This window comes from Amphibalanus amphitrite, unplaced genomic scaffold (genome assembly GCF_019059575.1).
Source record: "Amphibalanus amphitrite isolate SeventyFive unplaced genomic scaffold, NRLGWU_Aamphi_draft 002182F_arrow, whole genome shotgun sequence".
In the NCBI taxonomy this organism is placed as follows: Eukaryota; Metazoa; Arthropoda; class Thecostraca; order Balanomorpha; family Balanidae; genus Amphibalanus; species Amphibalanus amphitrite.
The window spans coordinates 4382-18388 of record NW_024883675.1 but is presented as its reverse complement, the minus strand read 5'-3'; the positions used below and the strand labels follow the sequence as shown (position 1 = coordinate 18388).

General features: G+C 49.5%; 1 protein-coding gene across 1 annotated transcript in view; it reads right to left on the bottom strand.

Moving 5' to 3' along the window:
- LOC122376523 (signal-induced proliferation-associated 1-like protein 2) overlaps nucleotides 1-11529 on the bottom strand; it is a 45287-nt gene extending 33758 nt beyond the window's left edge. The window contains exons 1-2 of the mRNA XM_043356417.1: nucleotides 10678-11529; nucleotides 1833-2098 (exon numbers count right to left, since the gene is read on the bottom strand). Coding sequence (XP_043212352.1) covers nucleotides 1833-2098; nucleotides 10678-11474 — 1063 coding nt within the window. The 5' untranslated portion in view covers nucleotides 11475-11529. The remainder of the gene's footprint in view (nucleotides 1-1832; nucleotides 2099-10677) is intronic.
- Between the last annotated feature and the right edge of the window lie 2478 nt (nucleotides 11530-14007).

Sequence of the window (14007 nt, the reverse complement as noted above, 5' to 3'; positions counted from 1 at the left end):
GATTTCCCGTCCGAGCCGCCCGCCATGGGACAGAAATCGGGCCGAAACAGCATGACTACCGGTTTCACATAGGTATGGTCTTCGAAACGGCCATATCAATGATGTGATGTCCATACACCCTGCCACGCCCAGAACCAGTTATTTCCGGACTGCAGAGCCGGGTCGGATGTGCCCACTTCCGGTCGGAGGGAGGTCGCAGGGAGCGCGGACAGAGAAGGATTCCGCTCCCATGTGGTGGAAGGATCGAATGCTGCAGATGATAAAAAAAACATCGCTGACCGGCGTTGCAGAACCTATAATCTAACATAGCGTCCCATCTATAAGTCGCGGTAGCACTTTTACCTTTCTTTGTGGTTTGACTGTATCCCTCCGCTGCAATGCCCGACACCTGCACGCTGACAGCGATACATTTTTAAGAAATTCATAACCGAAGCGGTATTTTGGAGGTAGCGGAATGCACTCTTTGCAATAGGTATTTTACATTCAGCTCTGGTCACGGCTGTGGCATAGTTGAGCACATAGTGCATCCGGCCGCTCCCCAGTCCCATTACGGCAACACTGTGTGGCCTCTCACGGCTCTCACCACATGGCACGGGGGCCTCCCGCGACCCCAGCGAACTAGCGAACCCGTGAACCCGTGAACCCCAGTGCTCCCTCTCGTCACCATCCCGCGACATACCTACCCAGCGTCTGGTCTGTGCCGTCATTACAGCGACACCATAACGACACCGTAACGTCACCGTAACGTCACCGTAACGTCACTGTAACGTCACTGTAACGTCACCGTAACGTCACCGTAACGTCCACTGAGGACGACACCGCAGCGAAAACACCGTCCGCCTAAAACGACACTCGTTTGAACGCAGCGCTCGCCACGAAGCAGGCAACAGGTGCCGCCTGGTTACCACTGCCATTAATATCGACTGCAGCGCATTGTCGGACCTGCATTACCTACGTCAGTGCATGCAGGCCAAATCGGGATATGTGATCGGCTTTGGACGCTCGGTCTGTTTTTAGCGGCGCTCAACAGCGGCGATAGAGTCCGAGGGTCGGTGGAGCCTGAGCCGAGCCCACTCGGACCACGTCACCGCCGGAGTAGCGTGCTACAGCAGCTCCGTCCCGCTCTGGACTTCCGTCCGTGCGGCTGACGCGCGCAGGAAAAGCGGCCGAACCCGGTCAGCGCGCGCGAGGCAGCCGCGGTGCCTCTGAGGCTCAGCACGGCTTGTGAAAGTGACACATCGCTCGCGCCGTGGGTTGGAAAATTCACAGTTTGGTCCCACATCTATTATAGGACTTCTAAAAAGCAGGTGAGTAAATTTATTGCCTGGATGAGCATCATGATGAGCGGTGAGTGGTGTGAAGAACATTTTTTACTTCAAAAGGTACAGGAGGAAAAAAGAGAAAAGAGCACTGAACACGACATTGCAACTATTCCGCCAGCATTTCTTCACAATGAATTAAGGTCACGCAGATCAGAAACAAGAACAGAAATTGTTCATAAAAATGGTTCTGAAGACTAAAGACCCAAGACCGAAGTGAAACGCAAGAAACCATTAACAGAAAAGCATCTAATTCACGGAAATGCGCTTAATTATTACAATATCAGGCTAAAATGCATATGGGCCAATCACTAGCTTGCAGGAATTGGTGAGACCGCTATTACATGAGCAGAAACGGTAACTTACCATACAGCTAAAACATGTAGCCCCTCCCGAATACCGACTCCCATAACTATACCGCCGCAGTTCTGCCCTGAGGCACTCATGCCTCCATCTGACGTCAGGATGACGTACCCCCGCGGTCAGCTGGCGCCCGGCGGCGGCGGCACCCACCTCTGCCGTGGAAGAAGTCCTTGTAGTAGTAGCTGCCGACGTTCGAGTGCTCGATGGCCATGCCGTGCCGGCTGAAGGGGCAGACGTGCGCCGGCCAGTGGGTGATGCCGGCCGGCTGCTCGAGCACCGAGAGGCCGCACGTGGCCGGCGCGCGGTGGCAGTGCAGGTCAGGCCGCGCGGCCGCCCGCCGCCGCCGGCCGCCGCTCGGCGCCAGCTGCAGCGTCCGGTCCCGCTCGCCGCCCACCTCGTTCCGAAAGAACGGGCAACTGCCAGCGGACAGAGCGCGGACGACATTGTGAATAAGGCGATGATGACACGCTTTTTGTCTTGTTACCAGGGTTGTATACCAATCAAGTCGATTGAATTGATTGATTTGATTCAACGCGTATCTTGAGTTGATTGGATTGAGTCGATTGACTTTTCGAGATGACTGGTTGACTGACTCGTTTGACTTTAGCGACTGGTTGACTGATTTGATTCCCGAAAATTAGAGTGACTCGTATGATTGAGTCGATTGAATGGAAAGTTTAAATAAGTTTTAGTTGACGAAAAATAATGACACCAATTGATGACATCAAAGATCACAAAACTACACTGAAAACTGCTTGTCATCACAACTGCAATACGGGGTAGATGGCCAAATAAAGAACAGGGCCTAACCATGAACAGCCAACTTTGACTTTCAACTGCAATAACTGCTCCAATCCTGTGATAGAACCTGGCCATGGATGAGATAATACCTGGCGATGCACCTACCTACCTTTCTGCACTCAGCAGGAAACTTTTTTTAATCCAGATGATAAAGTGCAAGGCCCTATATACTAATAAAGTGTGATTAATTAATAATTCACATCTCCACATCTCCTCAGAAACAACCCACTGAACTCTATAAATATCTGAAACCCCTACAAAAATAACTGAAACAAAAGCGTCGTTTTCGTCTCGCTAATTACGTTTACGTAAATTAATAGCTAATTTGCTGCATTGTTTAACTTGCAGCAGAACGTTTGTTGATCCTTTTCTCCTGAGAGCCTAAGCATAACATATTTAATATATTTCATTTTCCTTAAAATATTTTACCGAATATTATTAAGTGGTTTTATTACAAAAGAAATAATAATTAAAACGAAATTGGTGTTGTACAGTAGGTCTACTAAAAAAGTCCCCCGCTCCAGAGGCGGCCGGCCGGCCGAACCCCCGGATTCCAGCCCCGACTCTATTGCGCAGGCCGCGGCAGTGACACGGGTCAGGTCGCGGCGCCCGGCGAAAGGGTCAGTTGGCGGCGGCCGGCCGTGGAGTGAGGACGCCGCGTGTGGGGCGCAGCGATGCCGCAGTGCAGAGGAGGGGAAGATAGTGACTGCACGATGCCGGAAATGATGCCTTTGTGATCTATATTAAACACCTGCACTGCAGTGCATATCCTCCCTTGCCCCATTCCTATTATGTATATCATAATCCTTCAATAATCCGTAATGACCATTCAACGCAAGCAAGCAAACAAAACAACCCGTTTAGCGGCGACATCATCTCGGATAAAAAAGCGACAGTGATGAATAGAATTGACTTAGCGCGAGGGCAAATCGAGGGGTATATATGTATCATAATTTATGCCGAGTATTTTATTCCCATCTAGCAAATTAGGATTGGGGATCTTCTCCAACAAGTCAGCGGCCGTTCTAGACACAGATAAATACTTTGTTTTCGGTCGCATCATTATCTGCAATAATTCGAAGCGAGGTTTAACCCTCGCCGGCCGAGAAAAAGGGGTGGATGCCGCCGCCCACCATGTATTTTTTTTTTGTGGGAGCTCAAAGCACACTAATGATAGAAGGCTGACATTTCATATGCCTTATGTTTGATTCAAGCCGGATCATTTGAAATCAGCCACGTTTTCATGTCAGGTCACTTAACTATGTCGTCTTAACCCTCGCCGGCACAGGCCATTTTGCGTCCTTCGACGGCACAAGGGGGGGGGGGGTTGGTACGACCCCCCCTCGCGTTTGGCCCCTGATCGAGCTAGAGCTTCGCGGAAAAAACGAGCGTGCTGCCCGTCACGAGAGGAAGCCGATGATACCCAATTTTAAGGTTTAAGGTCATCGGGTGACCTTCCAGGTCAGGTCAATGACCCGAAAACCGGGAAAATTGGGACCTGCTAGAAAGTCGTAAAGTGTGGTTGCTATGTGGTTTTCCGGGGTGCTGATCACGAATATCGTGTGTTAGTTTTGATCAGAGATGATGTTTTTAAGCATTTAGACCAGGTCGGGTCAGGTCAGGTCAGGTCAACCGGTAGGGGTTGTGACGGGTATTCGTAATATGTGTCAACCGCCTCTGACAGCTTCGTAACATGTTACGAAGGCACTAAAACTACTTCGTAAATGTTCAAATGGTTGCTAAATTCGAATTCAGCTCCAAAAACTAGCCTAAAAACATGTAAAACTCGAAAAAGTGAACCGAGGTCACCCGAGGTCACCAAAGGTCAATGACCTGACCTGACCTTCAGGTGACCTTGACACCCACCCTAATGTATGGGAGCAACATCAAATCACATGTTTGAACGTTTGAAACCACGAAAAGCTTGCAAACGCGCGGCTAATGCGAGCCGACATACGCCGAATCGCGATTTCGGCCAAACATGGTCACGGAAAAGAGGTCACAGGTCAAAGGTCATTGGGGTCAGGGTCATGAAATTTTCAGGGAACGTGTAAAATTGATCAATGCGAGGGTACTGAAAGTTTCGTCGCGATGGGCCGCTTTTTACGCGAGTTATTCGCGAAAAACCTTATGGGGGGTGCATCAACCCCTCCCCCCCCTCCGTGTGCCGGCGAGGGTTAAGTAAACCTCTGCAGACTGCACGGTCGTCGGTTGTAAAATGATGCAAATCCGTAATGATGACCTAAAACTATACCTCAAGCACATGAACTCGTGACTTCATACATTCTTGGCAAGGTTTAACCCTCGCCGGCCGAGGGGGGGGGGGGGTTAAAAACCCTATGGGTGCCACCCCCCATAGGGTTTTTGTCGCGATAGCTCCGAACACGCTGGCGATAGAGAGCTGAAGCTTGGCATACCTGACCTTTATTTCAAGCCGGATCTTTTGACACCAACTGCATTTTTTAATCAGGTCAGGTCACTGACCTATGACGTCATAAGTGAACCTCTGCACGGTCTTCAGATGTCGCAACTTCGCAACGCCCTCACTGCCAGAGGAGATGTCACAAGGAAATGAAGCTTGCAGGATCTAGTATTCATTATGAGGCTCACAACTTGTATATCTCGGATTTTTCCTAAAGGTCATATGAGGTCAGGTCATTTTCGTGACCTCACCATTATAAGTCAATGGGGAAAAATGAAAACTACTATTCTGGCACCGGGAACGATCTCCAACTATCTCAAGCACACAGAATCGTGATTTGATGCACTCCTTGCAAGGTTAGATGCGTCACTTTTGCAATGTTGACCTTGTGTGACGTCATTTATGACGTCATCAAGGTCATATTAGTTTTTCGTCAATAACTCTTGATCAAATTGAGCTAGCGAGTCGGGAAAGCCACCAGTGGACTCAGGAAGACCTGCCGAATCGAATGATATGCGACATGACCTCTTTCAACCAACTTCGTTACCTGGGGGTGCTGACCTGACCTTGACCTGAAGTCAACACCCCAAGTTGACCTGACCCGAACAAAAAGTATATCATTCGACGCGCCTGAGCAAGGCGAACACGCTGCTGCCAAAATCGGCGCTCTGCGGCCGTTTTTGCGAAGTTATTCACCAAAAACTGAACCGTACCTTGGGGCACTTGACCTGACCTCAGAGGTCACCGGTTGACCTAGGACCTTAAAATCGGGTATCAATCTCTGCGTCTCGTAACGGCGCACACGCTCGTTTTTTCCGCGACGCGCTAGCTCCACTAGGGGCGAAACGGCGAGGGGTCGTACCCGCCCCCCCCTCCTCGGCCGGCGCGTATGTAGAAAACCAATAGGTCCAGCGAGGGTTAATGCTTCACTTTTGCATTGCTCACCTTGCGTGACGGAGTGCTCGTCAATAGGAGTGCTTCGTCAATAACTCCCGAGCAAAATGAGCTAGCCAGTCGGGACAGCCATCAATGAACTCTGCAAGACTTGCCGAATCAAATGTTATGCAATATGTCTCCTTTCAACAGCTTCGTGACCTGTGTTGCCCTAACATGACATTGCCCTAAACATCCTAAATTGCTTCACCTAAGCAAAAAAGCATATAAATCGACGCGTCTGAGAACAGACAACACGATTGTATCGAAATGACGATAATGCGAACATTTTTTGCGAAGTTTTTCACCAAAAACCGATCCAATGCCGTGGGGCCCTTGACCTGCCCTAAGAGGTCACCGATATTCTAAAATGGGGTAACAGTCGCTGTGTCATGTAACGACGCAAGCGCTCGTTTTTTTCCGCGAGGCTCTAGCAGTTAGCTCAATTATAGAAGCTAAACATGGGGTTGGGGAATCGCTCCCTTCTCACTCACTATTTGGCCATGATAGTGTTCGCAATTATTGTTAAAATCTGACATTTTAAGATTTCAAATGACCCATTTGTTTCCGCCCAAGTCTTTCAATTGAAGGTCATAACACCAGGTCACGTCAAGTGACCTTACCTCAAGGAAAGTTCATGTGCTCATCATATCTAAATGCATCGACTAACCGATCACTTTAGAACCTTCAGCGATTTCAATGGGCAACAGTATATGTATTTGAAACGTTTACTTTGCAAGTTTGACATTGCTGACAGAAAGGTCGGGTCAATTTTGAGATCGCTAAAGTCAATGGGAGAAAGTCGAACTGCGCTTTTTTTTTTTTGACGGAACGCATAAGAAACACTCTGAAGTCTGAAAACATGTGATGCCTGATGAGATACAATACTGAATGAGAAAATTGTTTGTTTTGTTGGGAGCCATCTTTTTCGGTCTGAGAAGGCCCTTGCAGAGCTATGACATAACTATGTTCTGGTGTAGTAATTTGGTTGTGCGAGCCAGCGACAGTGATCTGCGGAAGCGTGACTGTTCCCGTGGGACGATTGCCCTGTCGGGGCGTTCCAGTCGTCTCCCCAACGGTCACCCGAAGAGGATTATGTGTCCTGGAATGGAACCGACATCAACTACAGGTTGGCTGGTGGGGTGACCTCCAGTCCAGAGGGGTAAGCATGAAGGCTAGGGGCGATGCGGATTGGTTTTTCCTGAGGATAGCGAGGACGGAAGCAATCTAGCACCCTTGACCCTTCCTTATACTGAATGTATCTCAGGCTGTTAACCCTATTAGTGGCAGGCTCCTGGCATACCCCTATTAGTGGCAGGGGGGGCTGTTTACGACCCCCCCCTTGATATCTCGAGATCTAACCGGCCGATTTTCAAAATTCAAACGGCATTCGAATTCGCTCAACGTGATCTACATTTCTAAAAAATAAAAATTAAAAAAATGTCAATAGGGGGGTAGAGGGGGGTAAAAACGGGCAAATTGCAGATACATTTTAGACTGTTTATCACGGCCAGGTTTCTGAACCAATCTTAACGTAACTTTTGCCGATCGATAGAGAATGAACAAGGAATTCACATGGATCCTAAAAATATGCATTTTCAAAAATCATAGGCGGATACAGATCATTGAGATTGGGGGTACACAAAAAGTATAGTAAATAAGGTTTTTGTTGGTACTGTTTCTAAAAAGGGTGGTAATGGTCTTGTTATGTTACAATTTTCTTATGAGAGAACGACTACAATTGTATTGGTCATGCAAAGGCGGTGTCAGGGCACCTATGTTGGGAGGTAAAACATAACCCCCCTTTTTGGACGCCTGGATCCGCCTATTATAGCAAAAACGTGTCAAAAGAGGATGCACAATAACTGTATATGTTATCACATGATACCTTTCATTCACTGTTCGTAAAACTGGTGCAGCATCGTGATCTTCGCCCAAATGACTCGCTTCACGAATAGGACCCCCCAATTCCCAGTGCTCTGGAGCCGCCCCTGGTAAAGTTATGAACTTGAAATTTTCAGGGAATGTGCCCAATTTAGTTTTAGGAAAAGTCAGAAAATTTCAGCATCGTAGCTTCAGCAGTTTTGGAGATATTCCCGAAAAACCTTAGGGGTGGATAAAAACAACCCCCCCTGCCACTAATAGGGTTAAATCTCCTAAGCGTTTTTTTTTCTCGACATCATCAAGGTGTCATTAATAAAAATATGAAATCCGGGAGGATAGATCAAATATAGAAATTGTGGCCAACAGAACATTATCAGTTGCGTTCAACATACTCGTAAGCATGATCACACACCTAGCTTACACCTGAGCCATGTAATAAATATTTTTGATAGACATGCTTAAGTTATGAAATCATCTAAAGTGTTTGTAAAGTTCCACGATACAGATCTAATATCCTGCTATGCATCATGACCATTTCTGGTCAGGTCATGTCTTTGAACATCGGCCAAATTCTTCAAATGACCTTTAAAGATCAACTTTTGATTCATTCGAAGCGTTTTGATAAGAGGACCACGAGGCTGGTAAAATTAATTTCATGCAAATTTAGCTTAAAACTTTTAGTGTTTGTGGAAAAGCAATTGGTTTTCTCATAATACCGATGATGGCAGTTGCTGTTATTTACGTGCTTAGCCGTTGACCTTAATTAAATCTGACAATATTATTCAGACATAGCGTTAAACGAGCTGCTTGTTGTGTTAGGTTAGGCTCTTTCGGTCAATTTCAGAGTGGGAGGGATGACAGGAATTAGGGGGAGACAGGGGGCCTGGGCGGGAGTCCTGGGCCTCATGCTCCGCTGGGGCCGAGCCCATCACGTGGGTTGGATTGCCCTGACACATGGATAGCCGTGGGCGGTGTTTCACGGCGCCGCGCTGCAGCACGCTGCGCTGCGCATTGTTGTTGTATTGTTGCGGCGGTTGATATGAATTCGGCTCCACGCTAGCGTTACGAGCTTCCGAGTCTGTTGATGCATCCATGGAAATTGGAAACCCAATGCACCGGTGCGCGCAACGCACCCTGTCCAAGCAAAATTTTATCATCGATGACCTCTGGTGACATGATATTTTGCTCTGACCCGATCTAAAATTGGCTGAAGTATCTTTTCTTCTTTTTGCTACTTTTGACGCTACTTCGAATACCACTTAAATGCCCAAAGCTGAGTTATAAGAATGATGCTTAATCCCCATTTCCACTCCAACAGGGCTTGAGAGTCTAGGCATTCCTGTGGGGCACGGGCTAACAATGACTATCTCATAATCATTGTGGCCATGAACATCTACTGCCATTGATTAACACCGGTTTCGCTGCGCTGAGCGGTGGCCGTCCCGTTTGTTGGATTCTACAGCTGGCTGGTGGAAAGCGTTACCGGTCGCCCGTCCACCGCCCGCGGGCCGGACCGAGCGGTCCCGCTGACCCTACCTGACCTGAGCCCGGCGCGATATGGGACGGGCAGACGGGGGTTCGGCTCAGCGAAGGCAGCGCCCACTGGTGCTGGGGACTTTTTTAATAGACCTACTGTACAACCGATTTATTTTATGATGATCTACCATACTACATGATAACCAATGACGTCATCTTACCAAAAAATCAAAAGACGTAGAATAAGGATTTATAAAAGCTTAGCATACTTATCGGCAAAACGTTTTCTTTGTTTTTTCGCAGTCGCACCGTGCCGTTTTCGCGTTTTAATTTTCCTTGTACCTTCTTCCTTTGTCTTTAACTTATCCTGTGGTTCCAGAGTCCCTGTCCTTTCCATTTCCTTTTAAATATATTTTTAATGCTCATCCCTATCCCCCAGTCCTAACAGTTTCAAATTGTATTGCAAAAAAATGTTTTGAATTCTTTACATATAACCTATCTACCTTCGTTGGTACTGTTGGTAGCCAGTGACACATCTAGGCAGGTAAGTAGGTACCTACCTGCTTTCCTGCTGTCTTCATAAAGCATACCTAATGAAGTTGTCAAATTTGTAGCACATTTTCAACACTTTCATATGGTGTCAGTGTGGCATGAAACCTAGCTAGGTTCATTATGTTCAGGGTTCAATTCAGAAGAGCTCCGCATAACTCACATAAGAGACAGACGGGGGCTTTACATGAGGTAGATGGCCTGATGACTTAGCTGGAATATGGCCAAAATTAAATTGACAACTTTTAGGTGAAAGGTGGTGATTTGGGTTAAGGGGCGTTTGTTGAAGTCAACTACTGGGTTATTTTGCACCCATTAAATGAAACTTCTGCTCCAATTCTACCCATTGAACCTCAATATCATGATCCACCTGTCCATCACTAGGTATCCTTCCTTATTACATAGAAACTTTGAATGGCATGGCAATTTATAATTTCAAATGACAATATTTTTATGTTTCTTCTGTAGGTAGGTAGGTAGGTAGGTAGGTAGGTAGGTGCACCAGACTGCTATGGACACTTTTCCAAGTTGGTGGGGCAAAAAACCTAATGTATATCTTGGTTTGAGTCGTTTGATTGAGTTGATTGATTCCTTTCATTGTCGCGTTTGAGTCGATTGAATCAATTCCCGAAAACTGCTCTGACTTGATTGATTTGATTGGTTTCCCAAATTTGTCGTGATTGAATTAATTGCTATTGATTGAGTCGTATACAACCCTGCTTGTTACCCGATAGCGAACAAACCACTATACTTCTACCGAGCAAAGAAGCAGAAAACATGTGTGAATATCCCCTCCCCTCCGTTCCCCTCCGTCCTATGACGGGCTGCGCAGTGCGCAGGGCTGGACCAGGTCAGCTGTGTCGGTCAGATCACGGTCATATGTGTCGGTCAGTGTGTCAGCCGGTGTGATCGGCAGACAGCGGGGCTCACCTCTGGACCAGGTCGTTGCTGCGGTCGTCGCCATGCTCCTCGTCCTCGGAGAGCTCGTCGGCGGAGCGGCTGGCCGGCTGCGAGGCGGCGCTGGCGCCCGTGGCTCGGTTGTGCCGCTCGTCGAGCCGGGTGCGCCGGCGCGCCGCCGCCGCCAGGCTCACCCGCAGGCTCTGGCAGTCGTAGTGGACGAGCGCGCGCCGGCGGCGCCGCTCCTCCTGGCGCGCCTCGCCGTCCAGCGAGTCGGTCGAGCGGCTGGTCTCTGGCTCCGAGAGCCGCTGCGAGTCCTTGACGCTGCCGCCGCGCAGCTTCCTGAACAGCGACTGCTCGGCGCCGCCGGCCTTTCGGCTGGCGCGCCGGTCCCGGTCCCAGAGCCGCTGCAGTCGGGAGCGCTGCCGCGGACTGGCGTCGGCCGAGTCGGCGTCGCGCGCGGCCGCCAGCTCCGGGTCCAGGCTGCGGAACTCGGTCAGCACGGCGAACGCCGCCTCGCCGCCGATGGCGTCGATGGAGCCGTGCGATCCGAACTCCCTGCGGAGCCCGCCGCCGCCACCGCCGCCGCCACCGCTCGGCTCCAGCTCCAGAGACGAGTTGGAGCGGTAGAGCGGGCCGCCGCGGCCGTCGGCGGCCGGCGCCGCGCGGCTCCGCTGCCGCGGGTGCAGCCGCTCGCTGCAGCTAGCCCGGGTGGACGCCGGACCGAAGGCGGAGCGCTGTAGCCGCGTGTGCGTGTGTGTGTGCGTATAGGCGCGCTGGCGCGGCATCAGGGGCAGGCCGGCCGGCGGGGGCATCATGAGCCCGTCCATGGCCGGCGGAGGCGGAGGGTGGCCAGCCGGCTACCGTCCCCGGCGGCAGACGGAGACACTGCCGGCAGAGGTCCTGCGTCAGACGAACAGCATGAGCACAGAGACGGACAAAGCGAACGCACAAACGAACAAAGTGAACACAGACGGACATATAGTGAACACAGACGGACATAGTGAATACAGACAGACACAGTGAGCACATATAGAGTACAGTGAGCACACAGACGGACATATAGTGAACACAGACGGACATAGTGAACACAGACGGACACAGTGAGCACATATAGAGTACAGTGAGCACACAAACGAACATAGTGAACACAGACGGACATAGTGAACACAGACGGACACAGTGAGCACATATAGCCCGCGACCTGGTGGGGGGGGGGGGGGGGGCTATTTTTTGCCCCCCCCTCCAGACTTTTCGATATATCTCCAGAACCGCTGCGCCGATCGTCACCAAACTTTCAGCACCCTCCCGTACATCAATTTTACACATTGTGACCAAAATTTTTTACAAAAGCTACGATAGGTTGGCCGGAAATGACGTCAGAGTGACGTCATGTTCTGCCGTTTTCGACCCAAAAAAGGGTTTCGCGGGAAGAGCTGTCAGGCCTATAGCTTTGCAAATACAGAAAAATGATAAAGACATAAAAGCTGTAGAATTGACGGGGCTACAAAACTGCTATCTCAGATTTTTGAAATTTTTTGATTTCGACCCCCAAAAATAAAAAAATAGATTTTTTGATATATTAGTCGAAGAATCCAAAAAGTTTTTTGAATTTCGCAAAAAACCGGAATATATGTGATAGTCCTTACCACCTTCCATCCACATACCAAATTTTAGATTGATACCTCTTTTTTTGGCGAAGTTATAGCGAAAAAAACTGTTCAAAATTGATGACGTCAAATTTTCAAACTCAATTTTTAGCAATTCTAGACCCCGTAGCGCAAAACAAAGACCACCATTAGACTCCCCGTGACGAGCTGCATCGAATCAATACCCATTTTATGCAAAAATATTAATTTTGAAATTTGACCTTTTTTGACCTGACCTTGACCTGACCTCCACCAGAAAGTGACCTAAATCGTACCTGATGGCCTTATAACCAACACCATTGAGTTGGAAATGAAAAAGTGGCCATAAAACATGCATCGCACAACCTTAGTAAAGTTGGGTTCATGTGGTGACCCTTGGTGACCTTTGGTGACCTGACCTGTGACCTGACCTGGTATGACCAGTGACCTCTAATAGCAACATATGTACTAGACAACTGACGCCTTATCGCTGATTTTCGACAAAATGCGTTTTACTCGGTGTTATAGCGCTTTCCCTAGACGCCCCGTGAACGGTGAAACATTTTATCTTTGACCTGACCTGTGACGTCATCGGTGACCCCGAGGTCAATGAAATTTGGTTCCCTACACCAAATTTGACAGGGCTATCGAACGCCGTTTGAATTTTGCGGATCCGTCCAGTAGTTTCGGAGATACGAGGGGGGGGCAAAAATAGCCCCCCCCCCCCACCAGGTCGCGTTATAAACAGACCCCACCAGGGCGCGGGATAGAGTACAGTGAGCACACAAACGAACATAGTGAACACAGACGGACATAGTGAATACAGACTGACACAGTGAGCACATATAGAGTACAGTGAGCACACAAACGAACATAGTGAACACAGACGGACATAGTGAGCACAGACGGACATAGTGAGCACACATAAGTTACAGTGATCACACAAACGGACATAGTGAACACAGACGGACATAGTGAGCACACATAAGGTATGTACAGTGAGCACACGCACGGGCACTGAAACACGTATAAGAAGCAGACCGAACACACCAACGGACGCAGTGAACACACGAGCAGATGAAACACACGGGGGGACCAATCGCGAACATGCAGACACGGGCACCGCGAACACAGGGGAAACATCGCATATGCGCCCCGCTGTTCACCAGGTCAGTTACCGCGGATACCCATACACGAGGACGATAAATACGCATTACAAACGGACTACAATGCTAAGGGCTTTGGGTTTATTAACCCGCTCATGCATCCCCGGTATGTGAGCTGGCCGCAGCTCCGGCGCGTCGTATCCGGTGAGTTCGGCGTCACTGTCCAGATGCCCCCCGCCCCGACACTGACGGTACGTGTCGGCGCAGAGCGGAGTCGGAGCGGCCGCAGACCGCCGTCGTCCAATGGCTCCCGCTCCCGTCCGCCGCGGTACGTCAGACGGAGCGGCCGCGACCGCTGCGCTCCCGGAACCCATCTGCACCCAGCAGTCCCATTGTTCCCGCACCACAAACAGGACACAGGCCACCACACCGACCGGACAGGAATTCAACTGCACATCATCCCATGGACGCCGCGGCGCAGAGAAAAACGCGCCCGCAGAGACGGTGGGAGGAGCGGGGATTTAGTGATCTGGTGTCGACCCGTTCCGATCTGCACCCGTCAGGGCTGGGAAAAATGCTGAATCTGCTACATACCAGATATTACGAGAAACTCTTTATTAGCTACATTG